Source organism: Poeciliopsis prolifica, unplaced genomic scaffold (genome assembly GCF_027474105.1).
Source record: "Poeciliopsis prolifica strain line A6 unplaced genomic scaffold, Auburn_PproV2 SCAFFOLD038, whole genome shotgun sequence".
NCBI lineage: Eukaryota > Metazoa > Chordata > Actinopteri > Cyprinodontiformes > Poeciliidae > Poeciliopsis > Poeciliopsis prolifica.
Window position 1 is genome coordinate 2,940,481 of NW_026562413.1, and position 25,847 is coordinate 2,966,327.

The 25,847-nt window shown below is 35.8% G+C and overlaps 1 protein-coding gene across 1 annotated transcript in view; it reads left to right on the forward strand.

Moving 5' to 3' along the window:
• csmd3b (CUB and Sushi multiple domains 3b) overlaps positions 1–25,847 on the forward strand; it is a 356,525-nt gene that overhangs the window by 122,104 nt on the left and 208,574 nt on the right. The window contains exon 4 of the mRNA XM_055053697.1: positions 10,074–10,271. Coding sequence (XP_054909672.1) covers positions 10,074–10,271 — 198 coding nt within the window. The remainder of the gene's footprint in view (positions 1–10,073; positions 10,272–25,847) is intronic.

The following is a 25,847-nucleotide window of genomic DNA, read 5'->3' on the forward strand; positions in this document are numbered from 1 at the left end:
CAAACTTCATGAAAATCAGTTTGTCTAAAACACACAGTTTATTCATCTGCAAATAAATCGTCCTGCTGGAGATAGTCACCCAAAAAACAATATTCTTTTGCTCTGAGTGCATCAAATATATGTGCAGCAACTCCCAATGCACCTTTGTTATTAGCTTCGGTTTAATGTAAAACGTGTCCGTTCTTGCAAATGTCTGCAACACTGAAACTGTTGCCAGTCCATCTTCTGAAATCTGACAGCACTTATTCACCTGTCCTGTCCTAAAAGAAATATGTCAGCCCTCTCATAACAGACAAAAGCAAATAATGTTGAGTACAGAAAAGTATCCTGCGAAAGTAGCTTAAACCAGGCTACGATGTTATTCAGGCCTGATGGCAACGGCCTGTAAACACAGGACAATTAGAGAGAGAAGTGGGTTGTTTTTGATTTTCTTTGTATGCATGTGTATGGGTCTAATGAAGTTCTGTTGGCAGGATGTCTTTGGGGGGGATATCTAATGGTTTATTGAACCAGGCCTCAGAGAAACATTGATCACAGTATCAAGGAGCTGTACCCACACATACATAGACACACAAGCAAAACACACATTTTTATCCTTGTATACACACATGCAGTGATATGCACACACTGGCATTGGAGGGTTCTCACAGGCAGACTGCTGAAGTGGAGGTAAGGAGCTTATAATTGACATCTGCATGTTTCTTTGTGAGCAGTCAGAGAGCAGCTCATTCAATTAAATATGGGAGAATCGCTTGGCTCGGTGAAACTAAGTACATCTTTTCAACTACCATTGGTAGATGAAAATTCATGCCACAAAAAGAACAAGATAATTGTGACTACTGGGTTATTGTCTTTCTGCAGAATGATGAACTTGTTTCAGGCAGCCAAGTTTTATTCATCTTTGCTTGGCTGAGTCAAATTATTTATATCTATCACATGAAAGTTTCCAGCTATCTCCATTGCATTTCAAAGAGGAAGCAGATTTTTTTACATCCTGCATTAACATGAAAGTGAATTCCTTCTTTGCTCGAGTGATTACAAATTTGCGTGCATAGCGACCCCTAAAGTGAAATGTATTTCTCATTTAGCTGCTGGCAGATAATTGAAATCTTATTTCAGTCATATCAACAAGAGAAACATAGGTTTCGGAAATATATTTCGTCAAATGACTTTCAAAATCACTTCTGACAGGAACTGGCTCAAATGACTCTTTCTGGTAATTTAATTGGATTTGCAAAATAAGTGATTTAAAATTATATATTTGTCCCAGAGCGCAACAGAAGGTCATTTTATGCAGTAATGACTGACAAAAATATATATTGTGCTTGCCACAGTCTGCCTGAACCTGCTTCATGATTCCACCAAATTGAGAAAAGTGTTTTCATTATTTTCCTGCCAGCAATCCAAATAGAGAAACTTTTGCACTGAAGAGGGAATGTGTATATGTATATTTTCTAGAATTATCTAATTTCCCCCCAAATAGCTCTTAACACTCTGACAAAGAACATTTGAGAATCTCGACGTATTAGATTCCCAGATCTATAAAATGGATTAAGAAAGACGAACAGTGAAAAGACATCGGAAACCAAATTTTCTGCCAGCATTCCTGGTTCAACATTAGTGCCCTATTCCCCTACAAGCCTCCTTGGAAACATTAGTTGCACCCTGCGTAGCAGTGCCTTTTCTTACTGTTTAAATTAATTTGAATCAAGAATTCAAGGTAACATAGACGGCTTGGTAAATAGTTCTAAAATTCACTTAGCTACTTTAACGGTATTTTTCTTTTAATATGCCAGGCTTATACCCTGCAGCATTTCTATTCTGTTTAAATGCTAAATATGTCAGTTCTGAAAAAGCAAATTATGTATTACCCGCTACTGTGCACATGCGACTAACAAAATACAGACATGAGTCTCCTGTGTAATGTCCAATGCATGCCTCTTACAAATCAATTGGAGAAAACAAACAAAAGAATTAGGAAAAGCAGACAGACACAGGCGATGAAAATGTTCCTGTTTATTGCTCGAGTAAAGTATGACCAAAAACAGCATTATATTAGTCCCTTTCGGGCCAATTAGGTAACCAGTGTATTTGTTGATGACTAAAACACAAATTATGCCACTGTGTTCAACTGTACAGCTGTACTAAATCCAGCATTATGTTATAATTTTGGAACTTTTGTATTAAGTGTTCATGTAATCACATCTGAAGTGGATGATTGGAGCAGAAACAGGGTGATTGGAATAGAAGAAGGGATGGCTGAGTTCAAAGCCAGTTGCCCTAAATAGTGATCCCTGTTGTGAACTGCTGAGGCAGAGTACAGTCATTATTTTTAGATAAATACTGCAGAGGCATGTAATTTTTAGCTTGTTGGGTCTTAACAATTCAAAAAACTGGACAACTTAAAAGTTGTCGCTCACAGTTTCTTTACGAAAAGACTAACATAGTATTTTAAAAGTGATAATTTTTTTGTTTTACTGAATCTAAATTATGTCTTTGACTGAAAGAGTGGAAAAATGGGCAATAAAAGGGATTTTGCTTTCCAACTGGAAAGCTTTGTGGCAAATTATAAATTATGAAGAACAAAGATCATGTTGGGTTTCTGATGGCTGCCTTCTTGAGCTGGTTTTATTCTTTATCTATACTATATGACCAACACAGGATTTCTTATACACTGATGACCCTCAACTTACCACAGTCCCTCACAGTGCTCTACCCTTATCCACAAATTGTGGACGCTTTCCGATTCCACTTGCACTTTTTGGCTCTTCTCTTGACATGCTTTAATTTTTAATTATTTTTAATTATTATTGGTTTTGGTAAGCTCAAAAGAATGATGGCAGCAATGGAGAACTGTAATATTTTGACATTAACTTTATATATTAAAAAAACTCACAAGCCCTTCAGGAGTGTATGGATACATGTTACCAAACTATTAAATAAATCTTAACTGTAAATTGACTATGTCCAACCTTTGATACATGAGTGTCCTCAAACCTCATTTGTTGCTGCACTTTAGTTCAGCAACAAATCTTGTGCAAGTCTTGTGCTATTATACTTTCCATATATTGTCAATTTATGCATAAGGTATGAAAATTATTTCAAAGAAATATTCTTTTAGGTTTTGTCACAGCAAATTTAAATAGATGGTCTCTTGCACAGATTTTTGCTGTGTATTCAAGCATCTTGATGCTCGTTCTGTTCATGTATAAAACTCGTCTCATCGTTTTATATGAAACGTACTGCTGACGGAGGTGCAAAACCTCCATACTCAATGAATCATCCCACTTGTTCTTTGCCACCTTCCTTCTTTTCTGCTTGCTCCATAACTTCACTGTCCTTCACCCCCCTTTTCAATTTCTCTGGTTTGCCACATCATCTGTCTCACAAAAAAAACAAAAAAAAAAAAATCAAGGAAGCATTTTCACTTTATCCCGCTGGTATTTCATTCTTCAAACCATTCACAGGATTCCCACATTCTGGAAGGAGGAGGGTATACTTTAAGTTAGTTTTAGGCTTAGAAATGTCTGGTTGAAAAGTAGCACAAAAGAATCTATATTTCTATTTTCTCAATTTATCAATCTGTCCACCCATTTAATAGTCCGTTCAAACCTGGGTTCAGTTATTTACATCTGTTTTTTTTTATCCATCAATTGATTTCTTAATTTTTTTAAACCATCCATCCATCCATGCATCCATGCATCCATCCATCCATCCATCCATCCATCCATCCATCCATCCATCCATCCATTCATCCATCCATCCATCCATCCATCCATCCATCCATCCATCCATCCATCCATCCATCCATCCATCCATCCATCCATCCATCCATCCATCCATCCATCCATCCATCCATCCATCCATCCATCCATCCATCCATCCATCCATCCAAATATGAGTCTGGAGTTCTAAAATAAAAATGTAAAATAGATTTAAAGTTGTGTGGGAATTGTGTTTTTACACACTGATCACTTCTTTCTACCCTTCTTCCTTTCCCCTCTTTTTTTCTCATCTCTTCTTTAAAGTGAACTCTACATTAATTGCTCATCTTGGGAGAAATAAAACGCAAATGGTTATGTTGGAGAGGGTGTGAGATGGAGTAACTGGTGGAGTTTCCCTTGCATGCGAGTCTGTGTGCATCGCTGTGCATTTGCGTGTGTGTAAGTGCATCTGCTTAAATGACAAATGTAGATGGTACTACAGATGGCCCATAAAAGCAGCAGCTTGTAATGAAACAACTGAGACTGAAATCATGGTTATAGTGAACTGGGGAGAGAGTGGAAGATAGAAAGCGAGGTGGAGATAAATAGGAAGATAAAGAGGAATTGGTTTAAAAGAAGAGTATGAGGAAATAAATAAGAGTGGGCACATCGCAATAAACCATGGAAAAAAGAGTATCCACCATTGGACACTAAATAAAGTTACCTAATTAAACTACGACAGGGTTCTCATAGTAAACTAAACAGAAAGCCAAAAAGGGATTTATGTACCAGGAATGACCACATTTGAGAAATGGAGAGTGGCAAAAGACAATGGGATAAGATTCTAACTTTTTTGCTGCATCAAGATCAGACATGTAATGTTTTTCTAAAGTGTACCAAAAGCAGAGAATTAACCTGCTGGACCTTCAATGCAGTAGGAAAGAGATGACATTTGACTTTCCCGCAGGCTGTGGCTAACCCCAATATCAGGCAAGTTTGACTTTCCAAAATAAACCTGATTCCATAACTAGTGCATAAATTGTACCATGACAGTCGGGGTCGGACTGATAGGATAACCTTAATAAATTGAAGTTCTATAATCTGCCAGAAGTTTTCTGCAAGAAGTTTATCATCATTATTATTTTGCCTAATGGTTGTCATCTGGATTAAATATAATATATCATATCCAGCCCAGTGGTTCACAGGGCCATAAAGTACACAATAAAACTTTTTAATCAGTTGTAGTGAGACGCCACATGTATCCTATTCTGCTGCAAAACTCTCAAATAATCAGAAGAGCAGATCTACACAAAAACCACATCCAAAAATTACTATCAGTATCATGAAGAGGAAGATAAAGATGCAATTACTAGATGGCATTTACAGCTGCTTTGTTCCTCACTACCAATAAAGACATGGTTTTAAAATTAACAACTATTTACATAAAATGACATCTAAATTGCTGTTCAATGAGAAGTCTTAAGAAATGTTAAAAGTGTTATTGAAAATTATTTTTAAAGCTTTTTGAAAATTATTTTTAAAGCTTATCGAAATAACTTTTTGAATCTTATACTTTTTCAGTAATTTAAATACATATATATATTAATATAAATTTTGTTAACAGGTTTTAGTAAGTTAGGAATTAGTAAATTGATTGTTTTTTATGTAAAACAAGCAGAAAATGACAATTAACACTAATGCCTACCAGCAAAACAAAACAGACCGGCATTTTGCTCAGAGCATGGGTTATGAGTCAGACAATACTTTTGAACACAAAAGCAACACAACACCTGAGATAGATATTTTTAGGCATTTAAAAACTAGAATCATTCATGTTTAATTTATTCATTTTCAATCTTGAAGGTGTTCATCCTGAATTTGTCACAAGGTAAGCGCTGTTTGCCACTTGTTCTCTTATTAGACTAATAAAAGATTGTCCTAAAATTTGTGAATCGGTTTAAGGCCTAGAAATGTGAATTAGTATAAAAATCTATTTGCTTTTATCGCAAATGTTTTAATTCTCACTTAGAGCAATGTGTGGATGCTCTAACCTTAAACAATTGTAATGGAATAGCAATTGTTTAAGTCTTATTTGGCAGAGCAAACATTTTGCAGTCAAACTCTGTGATTTTGGTGCTTTCATTCAATGTGGAGTCCCACAGAGCTCAGCTTTAGGCCACCTTCTTTTCTCTTTTCATCTGCTTCCCCAGTTCTATTTATAGAAAACACAGGGTTTCCATCCATGGTTACATAGATAGATTTTGGAGACTCTTGCATTCTAACATAGATCTAGGCTCATCACAAATCAGGGAGAAAAGATTGATGCAGAATATTAAACTTGAAACCCAGATTAAGACTGTTATAAAATCTAGTTTGTATTTTATTAATTTGAGACACCTAACCAAAATTAATCTAATTATATCAAGGTAGTTTTTTTATGCACTTTTAATGTTTATGCTGTATAATTGTAACTTACTTTATTTTGGGATTAGTAATGCATCCACTCGGCATCTGCAGGTTGTGCTAAATGCTGCACAACCTGGATCTTAACTGCAGTTAAATGGAACAAGAAGGTCTGAACAAAGTACCCCATTTTTACTTCTCTCCTCTGGTAGCCCGTACATTTCAAGATCCGTTTTGAAGTTCTTTTATTTTCTCTTCTTGGCCTGATGTCACTTTGGGAGTAAGTGATCAAAAATGTTGGACTCGAGGCTTCGGACTGTATACACTGTGCAAATCATTCTGTCCACCTGGATACCAAGTTTCCATCACTGCTGATATGACCCAGAGTCTATAAATATCCATAACTGATACAATGTCATTGGACCAGGGAATAGACGCAGACTGGATCATTTCCAGGTGTTAGAGTAAATTGGTGATTTTTCTCCTATAGAAAAAAGGCTTGAAGGAAGGCTGGAGGGGGGGGTGGGGGCAAATGAGGCAGAAAATAAGGGAAACTTTAATGTAAAGATGATGGAATGCAGGCTGAAATTGAAACAGCTAAAATGAGTTTATGTTGTCAATAGCATATTTTCAAACAAATAGAAATGTCTTCCTGCTTGTGCGCAAGAGAGAGTGTTGGTGAAAGTAAATGTGTGCCTGATAGGATACTGAAGAACAAACATTGTGACACTGAGTGGGGCCATGCTGACTTGCTAAATCGATAGGCCAGCAGGTCACGACACCAGGCCAACCTGACATCCAATCACAATACAACACAAGGGATCGCCACAGTGATGGATGACCCTTGTTGTGTTTGTGTGGATGTGTGTGTGTGTGTGTGTGTGGACCTATGTGTTTTTATCCAAGTGTGTCTCATCAGTGTATGTTTCTCTGTCACTGTGTGTGTGGAGATAAGCAGGGTGGCAGTTGGAAGGATTTCTCTGAGGGTCTTTAGCAAAACTGTTTGCCTCTGGCTGTCTGTTTTATCCACTTAATGCTCTGTGTGGACTAAAACAAAGGATAACTTCAAACCAAAAGCTTTCAGAATGTTTTTTTTTTATCTTCATCTTTAGAAATATACAGTTGAAACCAGATATTCAGAAATTTACATACACCAAATGTCTGAAGTTAGATGAGACTGAACTTGTCTTGTTTTACGTGAGTAAGCATTATCAAAATTATCTCCATTTGGTAAATGTCAGAAAACTTACAGAGAAAATATTTGGGAGATTTTTTTTGTAATTTTTTGGGAATTAAGAAGTTTACATATATTTTGTCAGCATCAGGTATAATTGTCTTTTATATTGTATAATTTGAGTCAGAACTTTTGAGTTTCCTTCCACAAAAGTGACTCATTCTTCCCAGCAGATAAGGTCTAACTTTCATACACTTTTTTGGTTCTACCTATGACTTTTCCATATTTTTGAGATCGGGGCTTTGTGATGAGCACACTAAAACTTTGACTTTGTTGTCATTAAGCTACTTAAGGACAACTATGTGTCTTTTCCTTACTTTATACTAAGCCAAAGTATGCTTAGTATGCCCTAAGCATACTTTAGCTGTATGCTTAGGGTAATTAAGCATTAGGAACAAGGCTTTATGCTTTAATTATCCGGTTGATGTCTTTAGATGTGTCGGTATTTCTACATAATTTTCTTTCCTTATAAATCTATTTTATGAAGCCTACCAGTTCATTCTGCAGCAAAATAGCACCACACCATGATATTTGATACTTACACTTCTTGAAAAAAGTTTTCCAGTTTTTCCTCCAAATGTAATAATGGTTATAATTGTTACAAGCAGCTCCACAAGACTTGTCTCCAAAAATTAAGATCTTTGGCTTTGTGGGCATTTGCAAGATGGAATCTGGTTCATTACATTTCTTTAATACTTTAATCTCTGGAAAACACAGAACCAAGTTGGAGTTGCATGATGATTGGATATTCCCGTCATGACTTCCATATCATTGTTTGAACAGATTATTGCAGCAAATTTGAGCATCAACAAATTGTTCCCAAGGATAATCCCCAGACTTGTACAACTCCACAATTCTGCTCCTGATATCCTGGCTGATTTCTTTTGACTTTCCACTTGTGTTACTAGAAAGCAGTGTGTTCAGGTGTAGCTTTAAAATACGTCCACAAGCGTGCCTCCAATTAACTCAAGTATATCAATTAACCTATCATCTACCTTAACATAATTTACAATGTTCTTTGCTGTTTTTGTTGACTTCAGGTCACTTAAGGACAGCAGCTTTTAATATAACTTCAGTATATCTTTAGATCACCCCACTCATTCGCCTCCGACCCTACCTTTGAAACAAAAAAAAAAACTACTTATTCAGTCAATCTTGATGAGCAAACCTTTACTTTTACATAATTTAAAAGATTTAACTTTTCCATTTAATTTTAAGGTCTGTCAGAGTAGTGAAATACTGATTAAAGCTTAAGTCGTGACCAGAATCCTAAATGACAGTTAAATAAAATTACACCTACCAAGAGAAAAGTGCTGTTGTTTTCTTTTGTTGTTTTCAGTGTTTATATGAGAAACTTGCAGCTCTATATTTGCCTCTAAGTTTTAATTAGAAGCCCAGTTTGCAGATCTGTTTAATTCTTTCCATCCTGCTTTCCTTTCTCTCAGTTTGCCCTATTCACTCCATCTGTCCTTACAGTTTCATAGTTCTATCTGTCATGATGGCTATCGTTTGTTCCAGCACCCCTTCCTACCGCCCTACCACCTCTCTCATCTGTGTTGTTGCCTCCCCCTCACCCAATCTGTCTGCTTGCTGCTCCAACCCACCCCAGCCTTCTATCTGTCTGAATAGTTTCATAGTTGTATCAATCAAGTTCAAACTATAAGACTGGAGTTGTTCCCTGTGCTCTCATCTACGTCTCAGTTTATGGCTTGTAATACCTCTTCACCCACTCGCGTCAAGTCTTTGCGTCTGTGTATGTGGATCTTTATATGACCACAGTTGTCCTTGCCTTTTTGAATGAGAACTGAAAATGGTTCAAGAGGGGCAAATAATAATGCTTTGCTTCTTTTGTCTAAGGTTATTTAGTCCAATTTGATTTCAATTAATTTTTTGCTTTACAGCTAACATGCTTATCTGTATATAATACACCAAACCAAAACCTTATGTACATTTAAACCAATGCGTAGGGTGAAAGGGATGTTTTGGTAATATGGTGAATTGCATTTCTATTTTCTTACCATCCGTCTTTCTATGTGACTCTTCCTTGCTTGTCGGTCATTTTCAGGCCCTCTCAGTTGTGTGATGTGCCTTTCAATAGTAATAGTTATCTTTTAGTTTATGCTGTTGTTCGTTAGGAATAGATTTTAGTCGTATGCATGCAGAAAGTTTTCTAACCAAAGACCTTGATGTAATGTTTATTAAAAGCCCATAAACAGGTATTTACTCAATAAGATCCAGTGAGCTCTGCTTTTGCTTGTCTTGTCATCTGGTGTCTCTCTGACACCTCACAAACTTTAGGCCGTAAGAGATATGACCTAATGTTTCGGAGAGCACAATATTCCACAGTTAGCTGTAATTTGAAATTTATGTTGTGAAGTTGTAAAATCAGGAAACATTCAGAGCTTCAAATATCTGACAAAGTCAAAAAAACATCTGACAAAGTTTTTCTTTTACAAAAGTAAAAGATGTCTCACGGAGCCAGACTCAATTATGGACTTCATCATTTGCCATTTCTGACCAGTAAGCAGGAGTATTGCTACTCTTCAGGGTGAGTGAGGATTGAGGTGAATCCTAAGGAAAGACTTAGCAGTTTAAGCACATAATCTCGTTTGTAACGAAAAAGAAACTGAATTTCCAACCTACAGATCTCTTTTAATAAATGCTTCTGGTTACACTTTAAGAAATGCTGAGACTGAATTAATGATTTTTTTTGTATTTTCTTTCTTTCACAGAACTACACAGTACATCTTGTGGGAATCCAGGTGTTCCACCAAAAGCGGTGCTAAGTAGTGGTGGCCGTTTCGCTGTAGGAGACCGGGTGCAATACAGCTGTGTCCCTGGTTACGTCTTAGACGGTCATGCCACACTCACGTGCATAACCAATGCAGCAAACACTGCAGTCTGGGATTTTCCTGCTCCTATTTGTCGAGGTAAGCATAAAATATCAGTATTTTTGGTATGCATGAAATATGAAGAGTTCATTTTATTCTAAAACCTTGTCCTCTAAAATACAGCACAATGCTGCCAAAAATCCTATAAAAAAATAATAAAATAAAGTACATGAAATGTGTTGATTTGCAGTTGTTACAAAACTTTTGGGAACATACTCAGAATATATAGTCGTGTAGAAAAACTGGATAACTCAATTAAATATTGAATTGTTGATTAAGAAACAAAGGTTCTACAAAGGATGTGAAAAATGGTGTATTCTGCGAAATAAGGGAGGACACCCTAATCTCTAATAGCGAGTCCTACAGCTGTTGGTTAAAATGACTCCTGTAAAATTTTACTTGTTGTTTTATGCCAATCTTTGGTGCAGTAACTGGTGCGCTTTCAGTCAATCTCATGCAGCAGGTCCCATTTAAGCTTCAATTAAAATTAAGTATTTTCTTATTTTTTTTATTTTACAAATGTTTATAAATTTTCTTCAAAGCCCATCTGACACACAAGGGGATTCATGTCGTATTTTATCGCATAATTTTGCCAGGTCCTAAAGCATCAAGTAATCCCAAACTATATCACTTTCACTTCTATGCTTTACAGCTAGAATTGGGTTTTTGTCTTGTAATACTGTATTTGGTTCATTGTAAACATGTTCTCTATTGTGTTCTATGAATAATTACATTCTGGCCATTGTAATTATTTACAACCCATTCCATGAACATTGTTAATTTAGAAATCCTGGACCTCTCTGAGGAAATGACAGTTAAAGCAGAAAAGAAAGACAAGCATCTCATATCAACAGTTGCACAATGCCTGCTGTTGGTCCCATGATGACAATATCTTGGGGTTACTGAATACTTAGAGTATTGCAGGCTGTTTTCAGGGATAACTTGACTAGAGGGACAGTTCTGGGTTTGGCAATATTTGTTTTGAATGTCTTCTACTTGTAGACTATTTTCTATGTAGTATATTGAAACCTCTTTAAACCTCCAAACAGGCTCAGAAGCTACTACAGCTGTAACATTCTGTCTGAAGGCCCAAGATGGCTCTATAGAGTTTGAAACATACACTAAATTCAGTCTCTGAGGTTTAGACAAGACTAACCTCCCTCATAATCAGTACATAATCATCTAAACCTTTTTTTCTTTTTCAGAAACTGCATTTTCTATCCCAAATTTGCAAAATAAAATTGTAAATATTTTTTCTTGAGCTTGACTGATATTACCCTTGTTGAAATCAATAATAATTGTGCATACGAGTTGATTTTCATAGGGTTGCTTAATTTCTCCACGACTATATAGCTCCTAAATTTTTAGCGTAAAAAATTGAAGTTTTAGAATAAAACTCTGTAAATGTATGTGGACATTGTGTGTGTACATGTGACAGGAAGACAGACAGACTACAGATGTATATATGTGAATGTTTCAGAGACACCGAAGACTCACATAGAGGTTTTTGTGTCTGTGTGTTCCTTTGTTCACCCCACATATCAACAATGTGTGTGGGAGAAAGGCTTGTATGTGAGATATATCATATGGCAAGCTTTATTTTTAGATTTACATACATCACCTTGTTTCATTCCACAGTAGAGGTCGTAGGCGGATGGAAAATTAAACATCACTGCCAGAAGGCACAGATGATATAGGTGTGTTGCTTCTGTGAGCTTTAAAGATAAAGTTTGTTTTGATTATATAAAAGTAACAGGAAGATTTAAATTAACTCAAATATTTTTTGATTATTTTGATTATTATCTCCAGTTTAGTTTAGATTATTTTAGCTATGTTGTTGCTTTTACGTCTACATTTCAAAGACAAATATGTTATTTTATTTAACGGGAAGATAAAAAGTGCACGACCTTGTCTCTCTGGCTACTATCCAGTAGCTTGCCACCGTCAGTGTGTGAATGTGCATGAATGGTTGACTGAAAGAATCTATTGCAAAGCGTTTTGGGGTCCTCTGGACTTGATAAAGTGCAATACCAGTACAATTCAATTACCCTTTACCACATAGCACAATAAACAAACAAAGATTTGTCCCAGTTTATCACTGCCAAGCAATTTAATTCATCACGTAAGCTGTTCAGCACACAAAACACACATTTGAGAATGTATCAACAATTCTGATATGGTCTCTATCCCAGCATTCCCATGGTACCAAAGCAGGTGTATTTCATCTTTTTTCTTCTGAACTGGAAAGAAGAGTGATCAAAGTGATGGAAATAGAGCTTGGTATCCTTTAGAAAGCAGGAGTATGATGTAAGGTTTCCAATGTCTTCCATGAAACGAAATGCTCCTTTCTGAGATCTAAACAAGAAAGCAATCAACATTAAATACCAGCAAAACTATTGACTTGCATGACTTGAAGTTATTTAATCTGCCAGAATTAAGAAATTGATATTCTAATTCTAATCTTGAAGCCAGTACAGCGTTAAACTGCACTGGCTTCAAGTTCAGTTTTACACTTCATTCACCTTCCACGTCTTATCTTCCTTCATCGACAATATTTAGAATTCTTGAAGTCATGTTTCCGATTAAATTTGTTTTTACTGCCAAAGTCTCCTGTTTACAACATTAACAGTGTTTTACTGCAAACACATTGAAACAAATCATCAAAAACATATATGCATTACTCTGAGAAGCTGAGTGGTACTTTATCATGATCATGAAAATATATGACTCAGACTTCAGGCTGAAAAGAAGTCATACTACTTCATCTGGACACCTCAGTTAAGATAACTGAAGTTAAAATGATTTTAAAAATTTTGAAATAATTATTTTAAATAATTTTCTTGCTAAAAAGGACAATCACTGAGTGACCCGCAGCATCAGTGAAAAGATAAGGCCACGTGGTGTTTGGAGGGAATGCATTCCTTTAAGAAAAACAAATTACATTTTGGTGATGTCATCAACAATTATCTTGAACAGATCCTAAGTTCACATAACAAACTTAGGATCTGTCACATAAAACCAGAAGTCTTTTATGATCCGTTTAAAAATATTTACTAACTCTCGCCGTTATGTTAATTTACCAGGATTACTCATGTTGGATTTGGACATTATTGACATTATTTCACATCATAATGTATTGCCACCTCTGCTTGACACAGAGGTCACACAAATGCACAAGAAGTTTGTTCATGATCTTTAGTGAACTGAATTTATATTTACTTCTATGTTTGTTTTTTCTATCCATTAATCTACTATACACATAAAACACTTTAGGTGTTTAGAAACTATGCATTTCACATAGAACTGAATGCGTTTGCTCCTCCTAAGTGCATTCGGGTTGTGGATCTGAGAGGCAGCCTGGTATTACTGAGAGGAGGATCTTCAACACAGAAGAGACGGCACTTGAATCGTCACCACTTTTAGATAGCATCTGCAAATTGATTCACAGTATTGAGTTTACCTCATTTCCTCTTTAGTAATTCTTTTTTTTTTTTCAAATAAGATGAGATAAACCAGAGAAGAACTGCTGTGCCAAAATTTAATGTTGCAGTATTTAGTAAGAGCTGCAGTCCTGAGAAAATGTATTTAAAACTAAATGTTTGCTGTCACTTTTGGCAGCGTCAAGCATTAGCAGTGAATGAGTCTATTAAGTCACTGTGACCCATTTTTCTTTTTGGAATTGTTTTAATTCATCATACTGGATTTGAAAGATGGCACATTTTTCATAAAAAATTAAATCTAATTTTACATACAGCAAAAACTTATCTTGGAGATTTGCAAAATTAGTAGGTTTGAAAAAATTAAAATGTCATGGCTCCTCTTCCCACTATACCACAAATAAATAATTTTAGGTAAGTATTGTTGAAGGAAAGTACAAAAAAGAACATACTGCTGATGGTCCAATTCTTATAAGGCACAACAGACCTGAGCAGAGTTTTTATCACGCTATCAGCTTTTTAATTACACGTTTTAGTTGGTAAACTACAAGTACAGATTTGGTTATTAAATATTAAATATTTAGTATTTACACTCAGCCACAGGCATCATTCGGACTTAGATTATGTGTGAGTGAAAATGTTAATGTGGCTTCAGTCTTTGGGTTTGGGTGCAAAAATGAAGAGGTCAGTGCAGAGAATATCAAGGTCAAGGAATCAATATCCAACTGTAACACTGCCAAATATTTTAGCTCACTGTAAAACATTTTTATAGAACTCAAATCCAGCTATTATGTATCTACCTGACTTTCTGGTGTTCTATAAAATATTCAACTTTAGAGTGCAGCACTTCAGTGATTGTCAATTTATTTGGGAAAACGTACCACAAATGCGCTCAACTTCCACCAAATTTACTTCAGGGGCTACTCACACATTCTGTCTGCACTGTTGAAGATTTACTCACCTTGGTATTGCAAAGGCTTGGAGTATTTGTTTTAGCAAAGCAGTAACATAAATTTCTAACCAGTTCAGCAAATATTAACTTGACCAGTTGTAGGCACTGGTTTTGGATGCAACATTAATGTTTCACACCCAAATGAAAGGAAAAAGAACATTGACATTGTTTCAAATGTAACTTATACTCTATGCTTATACAGCAGATTTGCATAGATTCTTCCTCTTAACACTCAATAGAAAATCAGAATTAATCAAAAACAATACACATACTTGAGATACATACATATCATGACTTCATATTTTGCAAACTGTACATTAATTCTTTGCCTCTAAATACACCAAAATAGTTTAGAAAGTCCAACACTAGTTAGAACAACTTCACTAACTTGTTGAATTGATTCAATTAATGCCTGTCTGTTGAATAATTGGAATCTTCATTAAGTCAAGCTAAATCCAAAATAATGTAATTTTTGGGAAAATTAAAAAAAAAAAGTGTAAAGTTCTTATTATTGACCACTTAGGCCATAAAATACAGCCTAAAATAATTGCATTTAATCCAGGTATTTCTAAATAGCAATTGTTTTTGAGCCTTTTATTTCACAGTGTGATAAATTTTAACTTAAAGTACCAGGCTGAATTTTGTTATAGTAAAGTTCCAAAAAATCTAACTTTAAATATGTACTGCTAATCCTTAATTGTACATTCTGAACATGCCGGAGATGGCACAGAGGTATCAAAGAAAACCTTTAAACTGGTAATATGGTCACAAAAATACACAAACATAGAAAAAGATCATACAAAAGACATGTGATTTACATTAACTGAGAGTACAGAAGATTATCCAATTGTAGTAATATCAGTTAGCTGTTTCTCGATCCTATCATAAAAGATAAAGCTTGTGCGACAAATAAGACAACTTGTTTTTTTTTTGAGAAAAAAAAATATTTTTCTGTAAATTCAATTAAAAAAAATATTAAAAGAAATGTTTTTCTTCTTTGGATGTGACCTGAGCAACAACAAAAAACCCACCAAAAACTGTAAAAGGCATCAAATGGTATACTAGCATGTGTCCCAGCAGTAGCAGAGCGGTAAACTGTAATTTTGAGGGTAGAGGAGGAAGAAAGAGAGGCAGGAGGAAATTGCAAAAGAAGAAGAGAAGCAAATGGCAACTTGTCAGTGCTGGATTAGCAATGGCTCTGTCTTTCTGTCAGTAAGGCTAAGAGGAGCTAAGCTACTAATTTGTTCACACCAACTCAGAAACACACATCTACAACTATTTACACCCCATGTCAATTACACATCACACTTACACGCACAAACACATGCAAATAACCCCCATACACACTATAGAGTCGCCTACAGTTTGTGGTTGTGCATGCTGACACCTAGAGGCATTCATACTGACTGTAATAGGTTTCGATCAATTATTCAGTCATGCAATCAAATGCCTGGAGCTGCAGTGCTTTTAGCTATTGCACCAGTAATATGCTATCTCTCTTTCTGTGAATATGTGATTCATTAATCTTGTCGCTTTACATTACATGCTGTGCTTAAATTATCATACATTATTCATGGATATTATTTTTTTTTTAAATTAAGCCCATTTTCAGACAGAAAAAAAAATTGACTGCTCTCTTTTCAGTATAATCTCTGACCTCTATGGCCAACAACTGATCTAGGTGAATGCCCTTTTTAATGATGAACAACTGAACATATCTGTTCACAGGAGCGTTAAATAATGTAACAGATTTTCAGGAAGGAATTTTTACAAAAAATAAGCAGCACAAATCAATCACCTATGTTTATTAATTTGATAAGATGTTACACTCTAATTGCTCACCTCTAAAATTGCTTAAAAATCAGATTGCAGATCTTCTACTGATGAACTCCCAATGATTCTGTAGGGTGGGCAGCCATTATTTTACTTGCCTGGTAATGTTGAGAAGGCCTTTAATGACAATGTCACAGCAGAGTACTATGATATTGTGTGGATTCAGTCACGAGGTCCCAGTTTGGGGCTGGTTACAGCTCCAAGGCAGATCTCAGAATCAATAAACGTAACAACAAGCTTGCATAGAGAGATTTAAAGTTGATACCTATTGTTACTGTAATTGAAAAACACAACTTGCAAATTAAATGTTCTCTGTGTTTATCAAACCGCAGACAGGCAACATGAAATTAGATAAGCATACAGTGGTGTACTATAAACAGCTGAAGACTCTAAACTAAACTATTCAGATCATAGGCTCCAACATCAAAATCTTAGAGTCTATATTAAATGTTTGAATTTGATTCACACTTGAATTCCACAAAGAATCAAGAGTTAAGTTAGGGTTTATTCACACTTGACATATTTGGTCCAGAGTTTGTTTCCCGTGTTGTTCCAGATCTTCTGTGCAGGCATGAATACAGTAAAGTGAATCCTCGTGCAAATGACCAAAATGAAACCCATTTTTGAAGTGTTCTTGGTCTGCTTCCAGACAAACTCTGGTGTGGTCTCACTTCTGATTTGAACCAACTACAGGAAAGGCATGTCTTTTTGGACTTCATGAGCCACTGCTCCTGGGCATTATGGTAAAAATGATCCCTTTAGTGTTGCTAACATTACCACAGCATGCACTGAAAACTCGATCCAAAGTTTTCTGCTTTGCAATGCTATTGGCAGTATGCTGTGGGTCAGGGGGTGCAGAGCATCTCATCTCATTCAGCTGGCAACACAATTCCAAAATCCAAAATATCGCATCACAAAACCTGGGTTGCATGAGCTGGTCTAGACTTTCAAAAAGCTCTTGCAGTTTTAAAAGCACAAGTGCACATAAATGCAGCATGCTTGTCTTCCAAAGTTTGCTTTTCTGGGTCTGTGATCTGTCCCATCCACCTTCATTTTTGTCCAATGGGAACAATCATCACCCACATTGTGAATGTTTGCAAGAAAAAAAAACAAAAAAAACAATGCAAAAGCAAACCCCACCAGACAAGCAAAACAAATGAAGTCCACTTTGAGTCCAGACCAAAACTCGCTCGTATGAATATAACTTTAGACTCTGGATCACTAGAGTTTCACGAAGAGCCTTTAACCTGACCAAAACTATGACTTTCACATAAATTTTTCATTATCCAATTTTCGGTCATTTTTGTAAAAAGTGATGCTATTTTGCTACTGTGTCACCAGTAATTGATCCTGTGATATAAATAGTGTTTAGACATAGAATGTTTGCATAAATATTTAATTTTTAGAATCTGTGTTTGTGTGTTAGATTAGCGATCTGAAATTAAAATATCTGCCAATCGCTCTATTTCAAAGAAAAGCCTCTGCCATAACTGTGTTTGAACTGAAGAAAAGCCATGACTGACTATGATCCCGTGTCTTAGGACAAACCTACCAACCGCAAGAAAGCAAAGCAAAGTAATGGAGAACAGACAGAAGATGAGGGGGAGGAGGTTGAGGTAGAGGAGGTGGAGGGTTATTGTTGGTACTGAAAAAGTAATAATCTGCTCTGACAAAACCTGAAATGAGACTCACTGAGAAACGGAAATGAAATGAGCATGTGTGGTTGTTTGTGTGTTGTCAGCATAACAAGATTCAGGCTGCTGGTTGTCTGGGCACAGGGTTTTTGTGTCCTTTGGAGTGTGCTGATCATTGATTCAGTTCGTGTTTATGGTACCATGGTTTAATCAAGCACTTGATTTTTTTTTTCCAATAAAGATAACACTTCAAATCTTTGTGTGTTTTAAATAAATACAGAATTTAGTTTCAGACATGTTCCTCGTTGTATATTCAGAGGAATTTTGGCTAGATTTAGCCAAAATCTAGATATGACTTAAAAAGGTAAAGCACAACCAAGACAACTGAAAGACACATTATTAAAAAAAATAAATAAATAAATAAATAAAAAATCTGATCCCTCCAAAGCAAGATAAGCTGCTCCGATCAACATTTTGGTGTTAAACCCTAATGACCAACATTTTGTGGTTAATAATAAACTACATGTTAATGACTAGTTTATTGCCTTGGATGATTATTTCAAATCATTCAAGGTATAAGATTTGTTTAAAATATCAGCCAGTTATGATGATCCTCCATAATAGTTTTCACCACCTTGTAGAGTGTATTTTGACTTCCTGTCAAAACTAACATTCATTTTCTCTGTGGAGTAAAAACAGTAATTCATATTTTACCATGTTTTAGTTGTTTTATAGAGACTGGCCACTGCAAACCAGGCAGCATAAGGCAGCTTTGGCAATGCTCTGATCCAGTCATTTCAGGTTGTTCCATTACTTTTGCAATAAATGTAACAGTTGAATTTAAAATGAAGTGTAAGCAAATTTGTCTTTAAAAACCCATTTGCTGAAATCTATTTTCTGTTGTATTTCAGCAATTTCTTTTAACCGTTTTATTCAGTTTCTGGCTTGTTTATGTCTGAAAATTATACATTTTTCAGACGTGAAAAATTGTAAATTGACCATATAATTATTTGTGCATTGTTGTCCATTTCTGCACTGGCCTTTTGATGGACTTGTTGTCTGTCCAGGGTGCACAAATCCTTTTGCATTAAGACATCTGGAACAGAATGAAGCAAGATAAAGGCTTAGATTCAAAAACTCAGCTTAGCTGCAGTCATTAAATATCCAGATGCCTCTAAGGAACATTACTTCCGAAATAACTGTCTACAATAAGTTTTCTTCTTTTTACATTTTATAAATTTCCCTGCATGTTGTTGCTCTGATCTGATTTTTTGTTAATCTACTATTGGCCCCAGAAACCTTAGATTAAAGTGTAATGTTGAGCACTTCAGGGATGTATCTGAATGTCAGAATGCACTGGAGCTGACCGGAACTCGACTGGATTGTTCAGACCTGATAGTCCATGTTATCCCAACAGGATTTGACAATGATCCGCAGAACTTACTGCAATGAATTCTTGGCTTTCTTTCTTTTCAACTGCTCCATACATTTTTAATAGGGATCAGGTCAGGGAACTACAGAGAAAAGTCTGTGACAGGTACCACTGCTGTGTGTGCTTTTTGTCTTCAAATAGTTTTTCAAAGCCTAAAGTTGTTAGGGTATCAATCGTTTCTTCTTTTTTTTTTTTTTTTGTTCCATTTTGCTTTTTTTATGTAACCGTTTCAAATGTCCAATTTAGATTTACTAATAATAATGACTTTGTTTGTCTTCCAGTTTGATATACTGGTGTGTCTTAGCCTATTCCAAGAACTTTGCTGCTTTTCAAACTATTATTAGGTATTCATGTTGTGACAGTGTCTTTGCTGAATCTGGAAATCTTTATTTAGACAATGGCATTTTTATTCATTCCTTCTTCATTGTTTTTCAGCAATGAAGCTGTTCTTGTTTTTCTTCATGTAACAATCTTATAATGCAAACATTTATGAGACTTAAGATGCTGCTGATCCGAGAAGAGCCCATAAGAGTACCATCCATCCATCCATCCATCCATCCATCCATCCATCCATCCATCCATCCATCCATCCATCCATCCATCCATCCATCCATCCATCCATCCATCCATCCATCCATCCATCCAAACAACGTGGGCATGATTTGAGTCAGAGAAAGCTACTTCCAGCTAAGAACTCAACCTTAGTTTTGCTTTCACCATCATATATCAACTTGGGAGTTATTTCACTTAAAAAACAACAACTAAGGAACTGATAAAAAACATAAGAAGCACAAAATGTGTATTTTATTAATATTAAAAAGTAGATGCATGCATATTTCTTTGCTTGTTATCTGAAATCATTAAAAACCTAAATAATTTTTGTAACTCCCATGAGGTTAGTTCATTTTGTACGTATTTGCACCTGTGGTTGTAGCAATGATTTACTATCTAATCGTGACGTGAGGTTATTTCTACTGGCTTCAGACTATCCATGAGACCCACAGAGCAATATTTCAATTTGAACTGAAGAACCGGCCCCTCATTAAAACATAACATTAAGCTGATAGATCAAACCAAAAGCATTACACAGCAGGAACCATCATTCAACATGTAGGCTCAGAGCAAATTACAAGTGTAAAACATCTGAATGTTTTATTGCCAGTATGTTTAAACTGAATACCAAGCCTGAAAGACTAACGCTTCCAATAGGAACATCAGGCTATTGTGCCTCCAGCCACGAAGGGCTGAACTAGAGAAAACTAAAACCGCTTTGCCGCTAAAACCCTTTAACCAGTTCTGCCCCAGTCAGATTAATCTCCATTTGCACAAATCTTGTGCAGTTCTCTGTGGCTTGTCTGTTTTTTGTACCCACTTCACGGGTAGTACAAGCCGTGGAAAGCCGTCTGCTTCACGAGAGGGATTTGATTGACAGTAAACTACGTTGCTTGCTTCCTGTATGTCTCTGCAAAATCCAAACAACATTTCAACCGTCACAGTGTACAAATGGAAATCCTGTCTATCTGAGAGCTGTACAGTGTGCAAAAGCATAATTATGAGTTTAATCTTGAGCAGCACCAGCAGCACATGTCAACTTTTGCAGTGGATTGACCCTGATTTTTGGTACTGTAGCATTAAGTAGCTGCATGACTTTTTTTGGGTTTTTTTTTGCAGCCATCAAATTTTTGTTGTATAAAATATCAAAATGTACACCCTCTCATTACAAAACACAACATGAGGTCAGGTTTACACCATCATTAGCACAAGCATGATACAAAATTTTAACTTTCTCCATAGTAACAAACTCCCACTGTCAGTTTTTATGCTTTGACTAAAAACAGACATTCAGCATAACTTTTTTGACACTAATGATGTACTTTAACTGACTCTGCAAAATAGTCACTGAAAATATCAGACGTGTCTGCTAATTTCTGCAAATGCTTTATTTGAGCATAATTTGCCAAAATCTGGCAGAAGATTTGTCAGAAGTCTCATCTCTCATATTGTACATTTTGTTTGTTTTCACCCACTTAAGTCTTGTGCTCTCATTCATTTGAGTTTCTTTGTTTTCCTAATCTGCTCAAATGTGAGGGTCCCATCATGCATTAGAGAGTCGCACTGAAACATGTAGGAGTGTGGAAATCATGCCAGATAGAAATACTGTACTCCTCTATTTGTGTATGTGTGTGTGTTTACTGTGCAGTATGAACAAGTCCAACTGAGCTTTGACAAATTATAGTGTTTAGTTTAGGTAGTCTCCACATGCCTGAGACATGCAGAGACACATACTCCAATAGAAAACATGCAAAGTCCCCTTCCACAGCAGGAGCTTCAAGCACACCTGTCGTACTGATCCAGGTGTAACGCATATGCCCATGCTGCACGCTGCCTGTCATGTCTTTTTCTTAATTAGCACAATTTAAAATAATTCAGAGCCCATCAACTAATGCATGTTTTGCCATGTTTTCAGGTCAGTGAGCAAGCAGCCTGCTCACAAAGCTAAATATAATGGTTATGCAACCTGATTATTCAGGTGTTGTTGTGACTTGAAAAGCTTGTAAACCTTGTGCTCTTGTGAAATTAAGGGACTTCATAGCATCAAATTCAACCCTGACAACCTCCTCTTAACACTGAAGTGGCAATTCATTCAAAGGTAATCACTGCTAATGAACATGTTATGAAGAAGGGACAAATGAATCATTACAATATAAGAAAAAGTGGCAAATTAAGCCACAGACAATGATAATTTTTGCCATATACAAAACATAAAGGATATAAGGTAAAAGCCGCATCTCATTTAGAAATCTGAAAACCATAAATGGTGACATGGCGTTGCGTCTCAGTTCATTACAAAAGAAGTTTATTTATTTTAATATATTTTCAGTCACTCATTTTGATAATTACCACTTCCAGCGAATAAAAGCTCTTATTTCCTTAGCATTGGGGCCCCAATGTTAGGGGCCCCTTATCATTGCAACTTGTACCCGGTGTGAATATTTACTGAGGTGTCATTCTGTTCAATAGTCTGAATATGAATATGTCATGCAAAGTGTGAACCCATTATTGGCAGAAATGAACAGTCATTTCATTTAAATTAGACATGTTAATTTCACATTCACAAATTTTGCAACAATATGTTTGCAAACCTTAATTTGTAACAAATGCAAAGAATATTCACTTCAACTCAATTGCTGGAAAAATTATAAATAATTTCAATTTCTCTCATATTGAATTTATTGTGATATATCAGGTGAAATCAAGATTAAATCCTTGTCCTCTTAAATTTTATCAAACAAAAATACAGATGAGGGAAGGCTTTTGCATCAGTCATAACATATGAAAAGATGTCCAAGGCATCTGTGCATTTAGAGCACAAATTTTCCTATGCGTCTCTAAATTAGTTTCAACTTCACCACATGGAGTAAACCTTAAAAAAAATGTCTTTCTTTTTGTGTTAAAATTTGCTGCTTTTTTATTTAAAACGTTTCTCTTTCTGTGCTTCTATGTCCCTTTTGTTTACACACGTGCACACACCTCATCCAACTTCTCTATGGTCTCATTATTATCTCGCTAATGGTTCCCTGTGGAGGTAAAGCTCGGCTGGTCCAAGCAGCTGGATACACACACGCCCATTGCACACATATGCTGCCAACCAGACAGACGTGACATGCAAAACACACACACACAAATGGCACACAGCCTGTGATAACCAACGTAGAGTTAATCCAGCACCATATGTACCTACTCGTGCAAAAAGATTGTTACATATATTTGGTCATTTCCTTCTCTGCCTTTCCTTTTATCCCCTCTCTCTTGTATGCACATATGTAAACAACTGCACAAACACACTTACAGATGCTTTCGGACCAGCTAATTCCTATTTGTGGAAGTCAGTATGCTGATTAAATTCTGTAATACTTTCTTCTGAGCTGATATTGGGTCTGTTACTGACACATAAATTTAGTGGCTGCAAAACTCACAAAATGTTCTTATATTTTAAAATGTTATTCTCCTGAAATGCACTACAATTGTCTCACTATGAAACAAGTTGACAGTGTTGTTTGGAGCTATCTGGGATTCAACTGTAAAATGACAATATTTGATAGTTTAAAAATACACAACAATGTCATTGTTTTTGAATATTTATGTTTGTGTTAAACCAGTCCAGAATTGAATTACATTTAGTTTTTATTTATTTAATTTTTAATAAGGCTCATTACACTGCACAGCACAACTTTTGGAGGAGATAAGATAACTTTACAAACACCTTGAACTGACCTCTAATTTTAATGCACTCCTGTTCAGGAGTGATACAAATATGTAAACTGAGGAACTTGTAAAACTTCTTTTTGCTACTTCATTTGGAAAATGTTTAAAATGATTCACACGAAAGGCAAAAACTCAATGACAGCTGTGCTTTTGTGTGATTGAGTGTACTCCCAGCTGTTTTGTGCAAATGCATTTATTGAATCCAATTATACCCTTGTTTTGACTCAACAATACAAACTTGAAGAACACAGCTTAACCATCAAAATTAATTATCCTAATTGTTTCTGCAGCCCAGTTCAACATTAACATGCCTGGTTGAGTGCAGGAATGTGGAGAGGAATAAAGTGCTGCCCTATTGTTTACCGTCACTCCTAGCTTTGCTGTTTCAGCTTAATAGAGTTGAGTTTAACCAAAATAACAGCACAGATGTCTTGCATTGAAAAATTGTCCCAAGTAAAATACCTATGTAAGCAAAAAGAGCAAAATAAAATTAAACAACTATAGATGAAATGGCAATGTCTACCTTGTAGTTACTGCATATTGATATCCCCAATCTATGTGGCACATGACATGGATTTTTTAAACTTTATTTTATCAAACTAATAAAGTGAATGCACACTACTTTAGATTGGGACTGTGAGTCAAATTTTCTGAACATTAATGAATTCATTTTTATTCTGTGTTTATGCGCAAATGTAGTGATTTCCATTAAACACTGTCTTAAAAATGTGTGCTTGTCATTGGTTTTTTAATGGCTGCTTGTAGGACAAGCTAACTTATGTCAGACCAGACTGAGTTCCAGAAACTTCAGAATGCATAAAATGTAGAATAAAGACTTCTGGCACATCAACAAATATATATTTTTTTTTTATGTGTCATGCGCTTACCTGTCTGCTTTATTTATACTCTCAGTAGTATGGTATTTGAAATGGTGTTGAAGACAGAGCTCACAGTAATGAAACTCTGTCTCTGCACCTCTCTGCTCCTCTCTTTCTCTCTCAGATCAATGTACCAGTCTTGTAGTGACACTTGAAGTACTCTTATCTCTCTCCTGCAGACCTGCTTTATTCTTGCTATACTTCCCTCCCCCTTTGCATCCCACTTCCCATTTCCTTCTTCCCCTTCCTGCCCTCTCTTCTCCTTTTTGCTCTGCAAAAATTGCATCTCTTCTCTACCCAACTGCTGACACTGATGGTGGGAGCTTACCTTAACAAAACGTAGTGCAGTCATCAGAAGCAAGTTTACTTGGCTCATCCATAAATACAATAGGAAGGGAATATTTCAAACTATGAGTGCCTACATTACCTTGATTTTAACCATCTTGTCCTGCACATGCGGATGTCTCTTAATATGTTTCACTACAAATTCTAAAACTGCTTTTTTTTGCCTTTATGCAACTTACATCCAGTTTTTTCATGCTGATTCTGATCTTTTCATTGGCCAAAAACTCTGATTTGTACCACTTCCATATAAGGAACTAAAAACATCGCCATTTATTTTCCAAATTTTTAGTCTTAATGGTCTTGTCGCATTTTGTCTGAATTTTATGTCACTGATGTTAAACACGCATCATAATTTTGCACCAGCAGATGCCAGATGCAGTAAAAAAGACCTAAACAGTGGCTATTAATGATAACTCTGAAATTCTAAAAGAAGTCTGTGTCAATAAATCCAATTACATCACAATCCCAACACTCCCGGCTCAGAGTTCACAAACTTCTCTAAAGAGTTTTCTGTCATTGTTCCACAAAAGGTCATTGCTAGTAGTTGTGCTTTTTTTGTATTAGTTATGAGCTTGTGACAATACTGTCACAAGCTCCCATTGGTCCTGAACATGAGATGAATTTTATTTGAATGATAGTTTATGCACAAATTGGCACAGCCTTATGAAAGGCTAAACATCATCAAAAAAAAAAAAAAAAAACAAGCAAAGAGGTCTAATTACTTTCCACATAAGCATTTAGGATTTGGATTTTCATGATTAATTTTTACAACTTTATTAAAGTTGCTTACAGCTTTATTAATCCCTTTCGAAAATCTTAATAAGCATTATTGGAAGCT